Here is a 15,989-nt window from a genome sequence, read left to right on the forward strand (position 1 = left end):
AGTAATTTAAACAAAGCCAGTTTTTGCAAAGCATAGAAGTCTGCATTCCGAGCCAAGTGCAGAAGTCCCCCTTCAGAAATTTACTTTTCCATGGTGCTTAGGCCTGGAATCAGCTGTGAGCTCTTCATGTTGAGATTGCTTGGCTCCTCAGGTACTTGGGATAGATGGGATGAGAAGGGCTGCAGTAGTTTGTAGCTGCAGGTTTATTCTGAATATTTCAATGCCAGCTACCAGGGCTGTGATGGTCCAACTAGGCTTTCTGCTTCTACAAGTTCCCCTTTCTCAGTCCAGTTTTCATAAGAGCCTTCTGGATATTGTGACTGTCCTTCACCTGAGACTGCTGTGCATTTAGGTTTTTATGCCTTGTCTCCATATAATGTTTGTTGTTAAAATTTTAAGTTGCTTCTTCTGTTTATGCATGTAATGTGAGTTGGGAAATGTGCATTTTTCATTGTTTTTTTGAGATAGACTTTATTCATATAATCAAAAATCACCTATCAAATGTGTAGAATGGAAAACTTATACAAATGAGATCTATTGTATCAAAAGGTGGATTATTACTGTAGTTTATACTAAAGCAGTTCTTACTGTTCTTCAGCCTTGTTTATAAAAAAATTGAAATGTCTTTTAATTACAGCAACTTAATAAAGTAAAAAAAACCAAACCCTGATCCAGTTTCGATAGCTGACACTATTATTTCAAAGTTAACAATGCTCCCAAAAAGCAATCTGAGTGCAAATTAAAGACTGCTTACATTTTTTTGTTTTTGTATTGTTCAAAATTCTTATAGAGACCTCTGACTTCTTTGAACTCTTGCACTGTTTTTCTTGAGCAAAAATGTTTTCTTTAAAATGAAGATAGATTTAAATAACATCCTGTCAGAAGATTGTGGCTTTGACCGGGAGACATTAATTAACATCTACATTCAGTTCTAGAACTTTAAGTTAAATGTGGTTAAATGATTTAAGTTAAATCATACATAAATACTGTATGATTTTGATGAGCATAAACTCAATGTGTTAAGCATGGAGATGAAAGAATGAATTTCATTTTATAGGAATGTTTCAAATTCCAGTCTGTCTGTGACCAAATATGGGTCTCATGTGCTATCTGAAAAGGGCAGACGGTGGACTTGCTCCTTGTGTCCAAATGAGCTACAAGGCTGAAGGCAGAAAAGGCAGCTTTACACCACCTTAGTGTTTCCTGCAATTCTGCATTGGGCCAGCTGGTTCTGGGTGGTCTGAAGAGCTGTTATAGTGGTTAACACAGCCAAAACACAGTGAACTTCTCTTCCTAAATAGTCTTCCAGCTGGAGACTGCCAAAAGGAAACACTTCAGAGCTGATATTTCAACCATCAGCTTTTGCAGGTTGGTCTGTAGCAGGAACAGATCTCTGCTGATCAGCTGGGCCTTCTGCACCGTGTTGCTTGGCTAAAGTGGGCATGAGGTTCTTCAGGCTGTTCACATGTAGATGACCAGCAGGCTGGGAGGTGCTTTCATATTTGCTTTGTGAGGAATCTGGTAAAGTATTTCAGTAACTGGGCAAATTAATTGAGGTTACTGTAGCTTTATGATGCACCCCGTGAGTCACACAGCATGTTTTACAGTAACCAAGCAAAGCATATTCTGTCAGCAGCAACAGGTACAGATCTCATTATAAGTAGGCACAGGAAGTTTTTGCTAGAATTGGATGTTTGCACTTGGCATCATTTGTTATCATTGGAGAAAGGATACTCAAGCTACATTATAGTGTCATTAATCCTGAAATAAAGCTGAAATGATTCAGTTCCTGAGTATGATTGGATTAGGTATGCCATTGCGTGTTGGTTTCCATTAGAGAACCGAAGTAGTGTCAAAGAGCAGCAGGCCCCAAAACTGTTTTAATCTACTTCAAACAACATTGTAGAATTGGAGAATGCAAGCAGAACACTGGAAGATAATGCCTTCTGCAGTGTGTCCTCCCCTCTGGCACAGACATCATACAGTGGAGAAATTTATTCTACTGCATTATACCCTTCTGTACACAAAAACCTACACAATAGTCAGAGGGAAACCTTCCATTATGTGCATAAATGCTCTGTCACTTAAATTTAAGTGCATTAGAATAGATTTCTTTGCCAAATCAAACTTTTTTGTTTTTAAAGATTTGATTAGTTTATTTCTTTTTCAGTCATCACGATTCCCCAGTGTGTCATTCATGTAAGAGAGCTCAAAGTAAATCTGTGCTTGAGAAAAGGAGCCCAACCCTCATAATATAGATCAATATGTTGAAAAACCACTGGGGTTTTGTATCCTGAAGCAAGGAATAACTGTTTAGAGAAAAGTAAAAAGGGTTAAGTTCTTTTGAAAAAATGTTTGGTTTTGGTTTTGTTTTTTATTATTTCTTCTGGACTATTCAGTCCTTCACCTTACTTGCAGTTATTAGAAGAAAACTGGTTGTTCTATTAACTGTTGCCTGCACCTAGACTTTATGAAATTTAATTGTGATATTCAACCCATGCATTTGAAAGTTTGTGTGTGTATGGTCATGAAAGAAAACTGAGCTCAGTTCTGCATTTGCTTCTATTAACTGCTTGTGGAACGAGATTCTAGTATAGTACTTTCAAAACACAATTGTTGTTTGGGTTATTTCTAATGTGAACCCTTGAAGATTGCCTTACCTCGGACAGAAATGCAAATAAAATCTGTGAATGTTCTTAGATAGCAAGGAAAAAATGCTGTCAGTAAAGGCAATTTGCATTTTGATCTCCTAGTTACCCATTTGCTTCCATCTTCTGTCTACTGATGTATGCAGAGTTTCTTGAAGATTAAGTTGGTTTAAGATCCTCATTTGCTTCTGTTTGGTTTTGGAGGTTTTTGGGTTTGTTTTTTTTTTAAGAGCCAAGAAGATTACTTTGTTCATAGTCACACTTCACATGAGCAGACAAGCATTCAGTTAGGATATGGTTGTTTTAGCTTGTTTTTTCCCCCCGGGAAATTCAGGGGCAGTGAGTCATCAACATATTGCAAGTTTCTGAGAGCAGGTTGACCTGATACCCAGTAGACACATCTGTGGGAAGCTATCAGCCACCAGCTGTTGTTGTTAAGAGACCCTGCTTTAAAATCTCCACAGTGGGTAAGATTGTGGGATGGATTAGCAGCAGTGTGGTCAGAGCATTGGGGTTGCTGGAAGGTGGGAGCAGTGTGGTGGCTCTGGAGGGGAGTGTGGTGACTGACCTCACCATACGTCAAGCTGTGTGCTCAGGAGAGGATGTAGGAGGAACCAAGACACAGCAATCTCAGCTGTACAGTGCTGCAGCACCACTGTTAAGACCCTGGCTGTAGCCAAGATTCTGTGCACTGGGATGAACTTGTGAGAGCAGAGTCACCAACAAGGCCTCTGGGGATGACATGTGGCTTCCGCTGCCATCTTAGCAAGTCCAAAATAAGAGTAAAGCTTTCATTTTCTTGTTAAACTTTCATGGAGATGGACTACCAAATCGAGGAGCATAGTGTGTCAAGGACAAGTTCAGTGTATTTGCCATGTATAATACTGAAGGGTAACAGCAAAGGGTGAGGCTGTCAGACCAGAATGACAATGCTGATGTGCCAGTGGGATTTCACCAGCTTATTACCACTGAGAAGGGTCGAATCATTCACATTACCAATCACCAACTATTATGAAATCAATACTTTATTTACCAGCTCTTTATAAATCATAATTAACAGCTATTATTTATGTGAGGGTTAGCTGTGGAGGCATGCAAGGTGCAGTGTGGAAAAGCTCCTTTGCTTAATCTTTTTTTTCTGTATAACTAATGCAGAGCCTTTTTACCGGTGGAACTTCATTACTCTGTAATGAAGAATTTTAATATTTAATAATTAATTTTTAATATTTTAATACTTACCTGGTCTTTAGAAAGTTCTATTTACGTGTGTGTGGTTTTACAGTACTGCTGCATGGCCCCTTAAAATATTTCCTCTGTGTAGATAAGCATGTTTGATCAAATCACTCTACAAGCATGTAAGCAGTTCATATTTCTGTACTACAAAAGATTAATCAAACAACTTCAAAGCAGTTTTTCCTATAGTTTTTACAATACAACAAATTAATTCTCATTGCTAAGCTAATTTAAAACTGAAATATTTTTTATCACCATACACAAGAAATAGAGGGCTAAAAAGTAAAACTCAATCTGTTAGTCCTGAATCAGCTTTCTTTTCCAGCTGCCTGAACAAGTTGATTCCAGTGCAATTTGCACAGCTGGGCAGGCTGGCAGGTGGTAGGAAACATTTTGGGTAGGTGGCCTTTTACCACATCTGAAATAAAGTGAGTTTATAGTAAATCTGGAAGGGCTTTCTTTGGGTTTGTTTATTCAAAGCTGCTAAAAACCCACTATTCTTACATGAATGTGTTTGTCTTGAAAATTTGAAGGTTTGTTGGTTGTTTTTTTCTTAACAACTTTTGGCTTGTTTCTGTTGAATCCCTTGATAGGCTTGTGTAATTCAGCACAGAGCATCAAGTCAGTAATCATGTGGGCTCATGAGAAGACATGCCTTGGAAAAGAGGCCTTAAAAATACACTATATTTAAATTATGCTGAGGCATCAGAATGTGCACATTGAAGTTAACTTTTAACACAGGACAAATGTTGCAGGAGAAATATCTGTATCAGGGAACTTTAGAAGGAGCATTCACTGGTATTTACATACCTAAAAGCCAGTACTTAATTGTAGCAGTACCCCATTGAGCAGCAGTAACAGAACACATGTGAATGTGGTGTTATATTTTTAAATACTAGATGTGCAAGAACCAGTTCATCTGGGAACAGATTTAATACAGAGACAGTAATGGACAGTAATGATGGCATTTGTGAATCTTTCTTGCAGAATAGTTGGATCATTTGGAAAGATGACTTTGTGTTGATGAATTACAAGAAGACCCCATCTACCTGTAAATTAGCCATGTCAGTAGATCATGTCATGACATTTTTGCTAGGCAAGATTCTAAAAATGGATTCCCTTGTATCACCAAATGCATCCAATACATTCCTATACCACTTTTAATGGGTTGGGTTTGTTTTGTTTTTAAACTCTGTAATCAGAATAGGTCATACTCTATCTTCCTCTAGCTTGTTTCTGATGACAGTCAGTGTTTCACCAGACCAAGTAGAATTGTTCCATGGTTTAGCATTTGAGGACTGATCTGACAAATTACCAAAAGGTAGAAAATTCAATAGGTGTTTTATGAGTGTTGCAGTATTTGTGTTTGTATTCACTTCCAGGTATTTCATAGTCTTCTGTTATGTTCCAAGTTGTGCTTGGTTTGAAAGTGGAGAGTTAGTAATATGTCTTTTCCTTACAACTTTACAACAGCATCAAGATTTCTTTTTAGGGTTATATTAATAACATCTCTGGTTTACTAGCTGTTAATATTTAAGTTCATTCCTCACAGTAGCCACAAAAGATCATGTTATTGAAACAATTATATCATTGGGATCTGTTTCCACTCTGAAGATGCTTTCAATCATATTTTGAGATTTTGGGGTGAAAGAACCTACTCAGACTAAGCAACTGAAGAAATTGCCTAGAAATATTTTATAGAGTGCATCAGAACAAGTCTCAGTAAATATTTTGCATTGGTGCAATCCATAAATAAAACTCTCCTATGCTTAAGTGGGGCATCCTCCTGCTCAAAGATTGGATGGGTCAAAAAGTAGACTGCTATAGGAGAATACTTCAGCTGTTTTTCATGCTGTTTTCTTATACTGTTCTCCTTTTTAAGTAGTCCACTCCCTCTGAGGTCAGAAAGTCATGTAGTCTGGGAATTTCACTTGAAAATTCCTTTGAGGCAGGGCTGATCCTTTGTAATTCATGTGGTTTCCATCACATTTTATCCAAAGTTCTAGGATATAAATAATCACTCTTTGTCACGTGTGGCTACATGCACAGAGGTGAAGTTGATCCATGTGGTGTCAAGATACTAGATTAGGTATAGCATTGGAAGAGCCAAGGGATAAGCTCAGCACTGAATATTTGGAAAAAATCACAGCTGATATAGCAACTGCTGGAGTCTGCTGCACTGTGAGCTTATGATGCTGTGAAGTGGGACAGGTAGCCAGACTTGTAGAGAAAAATTGAGGTAGGAACATGAAAGATTTTTTTTCTGTAGGTTTCCAAAGCACACTTCAGCATGTGTTATTTTCGTATTCAACCTCTTGGTTGTTTTGAATCAGGTAGCAACATACAATAAAGTCGAATAAAACGGTGACCATTTTGTATAAACTAAGAGGAAATACATATATTACATATATAAACATATATAAATAAATACATGTATAAAATGTACATATATATTATAGATAAAAGATCTATTAACACCTGATTTCCAAGGAGCTAGCTGGAATATCTGACTTACCCTTGAAGCTTATTTACTCAGCAAGGTAGGCATTTTTCTTGTTAAGGATAAGGATGGAAGGTCTTATGTGCATGTAAACGTTTTCAAGTAGGTCTGTTTCAACATGCTGTCTATTCTTCTGAAAGAGGAGATGTGACAGTTTATGACCAAGACAACTATAGGATAGGGGTGGGGTTTGTGTAGGGTTTTCTTAGTATTTTAAGGTTTTGATTATCAGAGAAAGCTACATGGGTGCTGTCTGCTGAAATAACACCCTAGTTTGGCTGACCTGGTTACAGATGGTATCCAGATGATTGTCAGACAGGTTCTGTTCTAAGACTTAAGTGAATTATAATTACATCCCCAAGTCTGGTAAAGGCCCGAGGCCCAGTGCTTGGGGCCTGAGAGAATGATTCAGTGAGAACCTGAAAGAGGCACTGGTGCAGGGAGCCTGGTAATAGCAAATGTAACAAAAGCAGTTGGTAATTATTACAAAATTGTGTTCCCATGGATGCAATCCTTTTTGTCCCATATCATGTGTTCTGTACTTCCTAAAGCACATTCTTTCTCTTAGATGGTAAGCTCTTAAGGTTAGAGGTGGGATTTTTTGCATTGTGCTTCTTCCAGCACAATGAACCTTCAGGCACTACTGAATACTAATAAAAATTGGACTTAACGTGTCAAGCACTGTTCTAGCTTGTATAAAGTATACTGCTCTGCTTAAAACTTTTCTCCTTGGGTGTTCTTGTATTTGACTGCACAAGCCATCTAGTCAGGGAAAGAGGGGTTAATAGGCCAGTCAACATGTATTTGTTTTTTAATTCAGAGTATTTGAGAATGGTGAATAAGTGTCACTGTTTTTTCTGTCACGTTCTCAGCTATGTTTTAAAAAGTTATAAATCAAGTGTTGTCAGTATGGGGAAAAAAGTGTTGGTTAGAGAGTGAACTCGAAACAGCTCTCCTGCACAAATTAAAAAAAAAACTTTCTGAAGACAGAAGAAGATTAATTCATGTTTCAGTAACTGATTATCTTCAATTTTCCCACAGATATCAATGAGTGTCAGTTACAGGGAGTGTGCCCTAATGGTGAGTGCTTGAATACCATGGGCAGCTACAGATGTACCTGCAAAATGGGATTTGTGCCAGATCCTACCCTGTCGAGATGCATACGTAAGTAGCAGTGCTCATCAGTGCACCAAAATATAGATACTTAGCTGTACTTTAGATGAGGATTTATTTGACTGGCCTCAACTCTTATAAGATGTCCCAGTCTCTCTTGCTGTCCCTGCCTCCTCTTGCCATCTTATTCACTATTTTAGTCAGTTTTGGGGTCATGCCTCTTTTCTGTCTCTGTCCTGGAAGCCTTGATCTCTGCCAGAGGCTGATCATGATCCTTGCCATTTTCTGGTTTCCTTGTCACAAAAACTTCAAGGCCACATCCAGCTTCCTCAGAGTCATCAGTCTTTCTCGCTAGCCCAATGTTCTCCTTCCCGCAACTTCTTTCTCCCTCAACCAAAATCATCTTTGTGTCCTGCCCTTCTCTCTTCCACCTCTGCAGCTTTGGTGTGGGTAGTTTCCATTACTAAACATTCAGGATGGTCTTTGGCACATTTTACTTAAGAATAAGAAGGATTAAAAATTAAGAAAGAATTAAAAGTTGTGAACATCATGAATGCGAATATTTTCCCCTGTTAATCAGTTTCTACTTGGTTTGAGATCTTCTGCAAGAAGAAAGGAAGGCACAGAAAACAACTAAATTTCTCACTTTTTTGAGGGGAGAAGAATATTTACAAGTGCAAAATACCTCATTTCCTAAGTTCCTTACCTGTTCTGTCTTTAGCTTTATAAAATACAGTCTAGAGCTGTAGGTAAATTCTTTTGGTTTTTTTAATAATGCCTCATTATCTAATTCTACTGGTAAATGATGCTCTGTTTCAGAGAAAGTTTTTCATCATTTTGCAGAATTTCTTATCACTTCGCAGTTTAGCACCAGGAAAAAGAGCTGATTTTCATTTTTGCTTTTCCATGTCGTGTTGAAAATCAGTCTTCATATTTTTTGAGTTTAGTGAGCATATTACCCAGAACTGTTACCTGTATGTTAATGTGGATGCATAAATTAGGAAGCTGGACAGATCTTTACCTCCTGTTACTTCATCCATAGTCATACCTCATGGCCTTTGGATCTTCCACATTAAAACTAAGTGAAGCAAAATGTAAATATATGATTGTCTCTTTCATAAAAGAAGTGCTAAGGATACTCAACTTATCCTTAAAAAAAAGGATACTTAATCCTTTTACACTTTTATTTATATAGCCTTCTTACAGATGAATGTTCCAGACACTACATAGTCACATACCTTGACACAACTCTGTATTACCAGTGATTGACCTTACAAGTGAGAGAGCTGATTCTGAGTGCAGGGCACCTACTAGCTTGGGATTCTTAATTTTTTTTTAATTTAATGTACTTTTTATCCTTGGTCAACGATGAGTTGGGATTCAGACAACAATGAGTGTCTGATGTGAAATAAGAAATTTATTTAATGTTTTGATTATGTCTTGAGAGAGATTTTTGAAATAAAATTTGTGCAGGTGGTATTATTAATCCATTTAACTGGTATTGGAAATCTAGTGGTGTTTCTCTGGTTTGCTTTTCATACCATCTTCTCTTCCACTTCCATTGCAGCTGACAATCCCATAGTTGCTGAAGAGAAAGGACCCTGCTACCGGTTTGTCAGTGCAGGAAAGCAATGCATGCATCCTCTTTCTGTTCAGCTCAGCAAGCAGCTTTGCTGTTGCAGTGTTGGCAAAGCCTGGGGCCCACACTGTGAGAAATGTCCACTGCCAGGAACAGGTAAGAAACGTCAATTAAAAATAAAAGGTCTTGTCCCCATCTTATGTTTGTTATGCATGATAAAAAAAATATATTAGGATTGATTTTAACCAAGAAGTGTCCATCAGTAAATTATGACAGTTTTCTACATAAAATTCAAATTATCACATACATAGTAGGGTTTTATTTGTAGGGATTTATGATTAAAACAAAGGAATTACCTTTATGTCATGTGGCAGAATTCTATATTGACGATATTTGCATCTCAGAATATGGCCTTAAACTTTGATTATTTATCACATGAAGATAAATTTATTGTACATTGTATCCTGACTATAGATATAGGCAAAGAACCCAAACTCTAACTAATGTTCTTCATTCATTAAAGGCTCCAGTGAAAGGGTGGCAGCTTTTAAGAATTAGTTTACCAAACAACATGTGTTGTAGTTTATGTTACAGTTAGTGGGGTATGTGTTGAGAGTATCTCTACTTTCTAACCTTTTCTGAATACCTTCACCATGCACTTTGAGTAATGTCCTAAGTATGGCAGTTAAGCATTTCAAACCACCTTTCATTTAAACAATTCCTTACTTGAGGTTTTTTGTCCAAATTTATGGTCAAATTAATCCTTTTTAAAAGCATCGTTGCATACTGGAATTACATGATATCCAACCTGTTTGGTATTTTAGCACAGGTATTTGTAGTGGCAATCCACTGTTGCTGCTGAAGTTGCTGCTTCAGATGTCACCATTACAATAAAGCTCGTGTATTTTTTTAAAGGTTCTGCTAGGTGCTTTGGGAAATCCACAGCTAGCATCAGAGATCTGATGAGAAGACACTGATTTTAAATTTGACTTACAGAAATGAAAGTGGCTGACATTTTTGAGCAATTCAGCTGATTTTTAAGCCATTGTTTCATGCATGAGCATTGAGTTGCTAGCTCACAGATTAGGATTTTAAAAGTCCAGTTCACTTCCACAGAAACAGTTTTTCTATGTTATGTTAATGGAGACAAAACAAATATTCTCATCAGTTGACTCGCAATTTAAATACAAATCCTTTTGATCTACCTTTGCGTGAGGTTTTATGCCAAATAAATATATATATTTTTGCAAAGGCGGCTGCTCTCTCCTTGTAGAAGTGCATCAACCCTTGAATATTATGTGGAATTGGTTATTCTAATATTTAATTGGCTAATTTAATATTTAATAATAATAATAATGAAAAGATTTAGAAAATCTGAGTCGAAAATTCTTACGAGCCATGTGGGAAACACTTTCCCCATTTCATGTCAACTTGCATTATTTAAAAACATGTTCCTTTCTATAACAGGTTAAATTCATAATCTTTCAGAGTTTTCAATGAAAAATGTGGGAAAGTGGGATATCCAAGAAAGGGTAATGTATTTACCACAGCATCCCATGTTAATTTAAGACTGAATGAAAAAGTTGTGATCTTACTCTCTTTTAAAATACTGTACAAAGTAGACCAACGCTAAAAGTGAGACTGAAAGTGGCCAGCATGTATACCCAGATCTTAAGAGCACTTCTGTGTTAGAATAAGGATCACATTTCTATTCTGCATGTGGGATAATATGACTGGAAACAAGATTTCCTACATCCTGAGTATGCATTTGAAGGGATAAGCATCAATTTTCCTCTGTCTTCCTCCTTTGACCAGGATTCCCACAATCAGTTGGGTGGTTTTTGTGGCAAGTTTTGATATTAGTATTTTTCAACAGGTAGCATTTCATCATTCTGAATCCAATCAGTTTGGCCTTTCATCTTTTCCATTACTAACACACCATCAGAACATGGTATGCAATTAATGCATACAGCAACCTAATGTCTAATTTAATGAATTAATCTGTAGAATACCTATACTTAGTATTTTGTGGTTTTATTTTATATTCTAATTAATTTTAAAACTGCGGTGTATTTAAAGCAGAATTTATGGGCGCCCTACTCCACACATCTCTTGAGAAGCTGTAAGAAATCACATCAGGCACATGGGAGACTAAACTTTTGGTGCTTCATCCCAACATAGCTTAATCGGGAGCAATGAGAACAAGGAAGCACTTGCCCCCTCAAGAATCCTGAAAGTTTCCACATCCGTGAGAGGAGCAGAGATATTATTGGTGATGGGGAGGAAGGCTGACCTGTATTTATTCTTAATTCTAGTCTTCCACTAGGACTGCAAAACCTGATGCTCATGTAGAGCAGATCAGAGCAGATGCTACTGCCTGACTTTCACTACCTTTTTCTGCAGCAGATGTATAAATGAGATTATTTCCCCTCTCTTCCAGTGATGATTTGTTTTTTTTATGATTCCCTGTCTTGTTTTCATCAAGCCCACTGAGGTCAGTGGAAAGACTTATTCAGTTCAGGGGAATTTGGATCAGGGCTGGTACAAGTCCTCTGAGTAGTCAAATGGGATCCTGTGAATGAATGTTGTGGCTAGCTGATATTCTTTTGCTCCTCTAGTACAGGGTGGTGAGCTTTTTTTCCTTTAAGTCTGGCAAAAAGAGAATGATAGAAATAGCTATCTTCGTTTCTGATCCTAGGTAGATGATGGTGATGACAACAATTTGCATATCTAAGTTCATATTCAGAAAGGATATACTGTTTGAAGAGGATTAATACAAAAATTTATCTTGAAATAATGATAGATTAAACATAGCTAAAGAAAGATGGTTAACTGGAGTGGAAACCTAGGAAAAACAGCTGGAACATGCTTTCAGGAGAATGCTCAGTCATATTAGCATGCAATGCATAGCTTGTCTTGAAATATATTTTTTGTAAAAATGTATATACAATATGAGATGAAATTTATTAGTGGTAGTCATTATATTTTCCACTATGTCAACATATTGCACTTTTAGACTCCTAAAAGGAATATTTTCCCATCCCAAATCTAGCTGCTTTTAAGGAAATCTGCCCTGGTGGAATGGGTTATACGGTTTCTGGCCCTCACAGAAACAAGCTATATCATCACCCTGCAGTTAGAGTACAGCCACCTGTCATTGGCAAGACCCCGATTACTCAACCTGTTGCTAAAGGTACTTCTCCTCCACCTCTCCCAGCAAAGGAAGAGCCAGTGGAGGCACTGACCTTCTCACAGAAAAGTGAGACTGAAATGGCTGTGCAAGAAGGTGAGAGTGGGAAAATTTAGTCTTTATTTCTATGCATGTGTTTCTTTGGAGTAGCTACATACAGTGCAGGACAAAGGTGTCACTTCCCACAGCAGTGTTCCATGTCATCACATATATTGTGTTATAGGATTTTTTTCTGAAATTTTATGTATAGCACTTAGCAGATGCTGAGAACACCATGGAGAGGGAGAGAGAGAGAGTGAGAGAGGCTGCCTTAATCTCATCCATTTTTATGATAAGAAATAGGAGACATTTGTCATAAGACATTCTATAGAGATATTTTTCATCTAACATATAGCAAAGGACTCAACTCAGGCTTTGATTTATTGGTTTTTGGGCTGCCAGAAGGCAAGGGGTTTTCATCGTCTTCCTTCTGTACACTCCTGTAGATTAGCACCACCTGATGTGGGTGTGAATCCCTTCTTGTGGTCTGCTCTCACCTCTGCAGCTGTGCATTCCTTCAGTGTGACCCTGTTGGATTAACCCCTCTCTGCTGGGCTGTTTGCTGATTAGTTGACTCCTCTAAGGCATTTTTCCCAGATGTTTGTTCTCTGCAAGTTCCTGTAGGAACTCGTAGCAGTCGATACGTCCTCAGTCTAGAACAAATGCAGAAGCAAAGAAATGCAGAAGGCAGCACTGTTAGAAATACATTTCCAGCAAACCTGGGGTGAGCCAACAGTAGACAAGAAGAAGTACATTGCCAAAGAGCCCTCTCATGATACTTAGTGGGTTATTTCCAAGTAGGAGCTATGTATTTGTATATCAGGCCATTATTAGAGTTTCAGTCAGCTGACTTCACAGAATTCTGTGCGACCTGGGTTACTTTCCAGTTAAAATCACTGCTCTAGTTTTGATTTCAAAAACAGAATGAGTTAAACGAATCTGGAGAGAAAAATAAGCCATTCAAATATACTAACAGACTGTGCCGAATGAAAATCTTGCGTAAACCTCGAGGCTTTTCTGTGTTGCAAAGTGGAAAAAAGTGGTGTATGATTTCCTGAAATATTACTTCATTGAGCAGAAAGATTGCCACATTCTAGTAAATCCTAAAAACACAGGAAATCTGGAGAAAAAAGGAGTTGTTGTTTTGGGTTTTTTTTAATAAGAAATGTTTTAAAAGTATGCTTTCTCTCAGTCAGTAATGAAACATACACATATTCTACATTCCATTTTTTATGTTTGCATTTGCAATTTTTGTGATTTCATTAGAAGTACTCCTAATTCTGATAAATAGCCTCTCCACAAGTACTGAAGGAACTAGACCAAGAAGAGTGATTTTTATCTTTTTTAATTTTTTTTTCCCAATCTATCCTGTTCATTGTGAAAAGAAAATATTCTTACAGCTTTTTACAGAAGCATGTAGATTTTTTTAAGTAAAAGACATTTGGAAAAGGTGAGCTGCAATGGAAAATAAAAACTCATATGGAATTTCTACCTTCCCTTCCTGGAAAAAAAGAACTTTTGTGGAGACAGCCCACAAAACAAACCACTTGTGCTTGCTTCAAGACAGATTTCAGAACTTTATTTTTTCAACAAGAAATTATTGCAAATGTTGTTATTGGTAATTAAAATATTAATTTACCTTTAAAATAATTACAGATCTTAATATTCCTCAAAGGAATATTAAAGAAGTTTAACCAGTGTATTAATAACTTGTGAGTTTCTTGGATTGTTTCTAAGTAAACAATTGAGAAACCTGTAAGGCAGCTGAATACTGAGTAAATTGTAAGAATCGGTCAGTGTATAGAATCTTATTCTCATTTCAGTTTAGTTTTTATGCTTGCTTCAGGAGCATTATTTCAAGCTTGCACCATTTTGACATGAGCTTAGAGCCTGAAATTCTTCTGCAATGGCAGTGACCACTTTCAAATGTGCTTGTAGTTTTAAATAGAATGTGCAGGTAAATGTTACGTGAAGACTGATTAATTTTCTCTTTTTTCTTTCTGATTTTAGTGGCAACTGCAGCCCCTGATCAGGTAAAACATGATGTGATTTATCTAGGAATTAGAATGCAGACTGTGTGTAGTGGCTGTGATACAATAATTCTGAAAAGCATTTAGGATTTAAGAAGAGCAAACAACTCGCTGTGGATGTACAGTGCAAACCCTGAGGCAAAGAAAGCTCATGGTATTAAATATAACAACAGGCAGGTAGTGAGGTACAGGAAAGAGATTTCTTTAACCTCCCTTTGGAACATTGGTGGAGGGTGTAGTGCTGTATTGTTCAATCCCACTCAGAAGCCTGTATTTTAAAGGGGATATTGAAAAATCCAGGTGATATGAAGCAGAGCCACAGTTATTGGAAATTAGAGAAAATCAGCTGGAAAGAAACAGTATGAAACTTTGAGAAGCATTTCTGACACTGGATTAAGAGACTTCTATTCAGGTTTCTAAAGTAGTTTCCTGGGTGTTTGTAAAATTGTTGTGTATTCAGTGGAGAAGAGCAGGTGTGTATCTATGTGAAGTTCCCCATTCTGTAGTTTTCAAGTTCTCTGGGGTGAAAATAATAAATACGATTCCCTAGGAATAACTGCAGCTGCAGTTACTTCCTTTTCCTAAAGGTTTACAAGCATCTAGCACTTTTATGAAAATAAGATCATCAGTGGAGTAGCTAAGAAAACCTTTCACAGTGGTCAAAGACTTAGAGATGTATGTGATTGTGTATGTTTGTGTGATGCTGAAGTCCAATTAATACTACTCGTAAGCAGTTAATACCAGAGAGGAGGAGAAATATGAAGGAACAAAGCCAATTGGATGCCACATGAAATGTCTGCTTCAAATAAAATCAATGTTAAAATGTATGCCACTGTGTAAACATGGTATTCCATGTTCTTTCAGGCTTAAGTTGGTGGCAGTCAATTATGTGATATCAAAAGCCACTCATGTGAGAATCTTAGAAGTTTCTCAAACCAGGAGTTTTTGGGTTATGAAAGCTGAGTTATGAGAATGTTTTCAGAATGTCAATTGTTAATCATTCTTTTAGGAATTAGCTTCTCTTGATCAAGAAAAGCAGCCTGATCTAGAGCCTGGGCAGCCTCAACTTTCTCCTGGAATTTCAACCATTAACCTTCATCCCCAGTTTCCAGGTAATCTATTTTTACTTGTCTTTTAGTATTGAGAGGGCTTACAGTTCCCAAGAATGGGAAGATAGCTGTTGTAAGGTCAATGAAAAATTGATTGCACCTTCACCAGCATTTTTTCCATGAGCAGAATACAATAAAAAAATAGCATGCAAGTTGAAGTGGAAGGAATTGAGAGGCTGACATTGGCTAGCTGACTTGTTAGCAGGCAGACATGTTTTAGGCAAAAGTGATATCCTAGATTATGTACATGAGGATTTTAATGTCAGCAGAGTTGAGGCCTGTACCTCTTTCAAGACAAAACTTAGATGCTTTCTTGTAGATTTATGCATGAGTTTTGCAGCAAAAGTTTTACTGTTTTCTTTATTTCACACCTCGGGGATTTTTCCACAAGCAGTAGAATGATGGAACACCCAATTATACTATTTTTTTCCTACTCCAGATGTAAGCAGAATAAACTAATGAAAAGCTTCATAGTGTCTGAGTCATTCAGTATCATGCATGAATTCCTTAAGGGGGGGAGTTGAATGCTTTAAGGGTTTTTTTTTGGA

The 15,989-nt window shown here is 37.2% G+C and overlaps 1 protein-coding gene across 15 annotated transcripts in view; it reads left to right on the top strand.

Annotated features, from left to right (window-relative positions):
- Positions 1 to 15,989, top strand: part of LTBP1 (latent transforming growth factor beta binding protein 1) — a 179,394-nt gene that overhangs the window by 106,375 nt on the left and 57,030 nt on the right. For 8 of the 15 annotated variants that reach the window (XM_071739221.1, XM_071739212.1, XM_071739213.1 and 5 more), the window contains 5 exons: positions 7,423 to 7,545; positions 9,062 to 9,229; positions 12,126 to 12,359; positions 14,313 to 14,335; positions 15,342 to 15,444. In XM_071739221.1, the coding sequence (XP_071595322.1) occupies positions 7,423 to 7,545; positions 9,062 to 9,229; positions 12,126 to 12,359; positions 14,313 to 14,335; positions 15,342 to 15,444 (651 nt within the window). The remainder of the gene's footprint in view (positions 1 to 7,422; positions 7,546 to 9,061; positions 9,230 to 12,125; positions 12,360 to 14,312; positions 14,336 to 15,341; positions 15,445 to 15,989) is intronic. The other 7 variants (XM_071739219.1, XM_071739218.1, XM_071739222.1 and 4 more) reach the window with 2 other exon arrangements.

This window comes from Heliangelus exortis, chromosome 3 (genome assembly GCF_036169615.1).
Source record: "Heliangelus exortis chromosome 3, bHelExo1.hap1, whole genome shotgun sequence".
Taxonomy (NCBI): Eukaryota; Metazoa; Chordata; class Aves; order Apodiformes; family Trochilidae; genus Heliangelus; species Heliangelus exortis.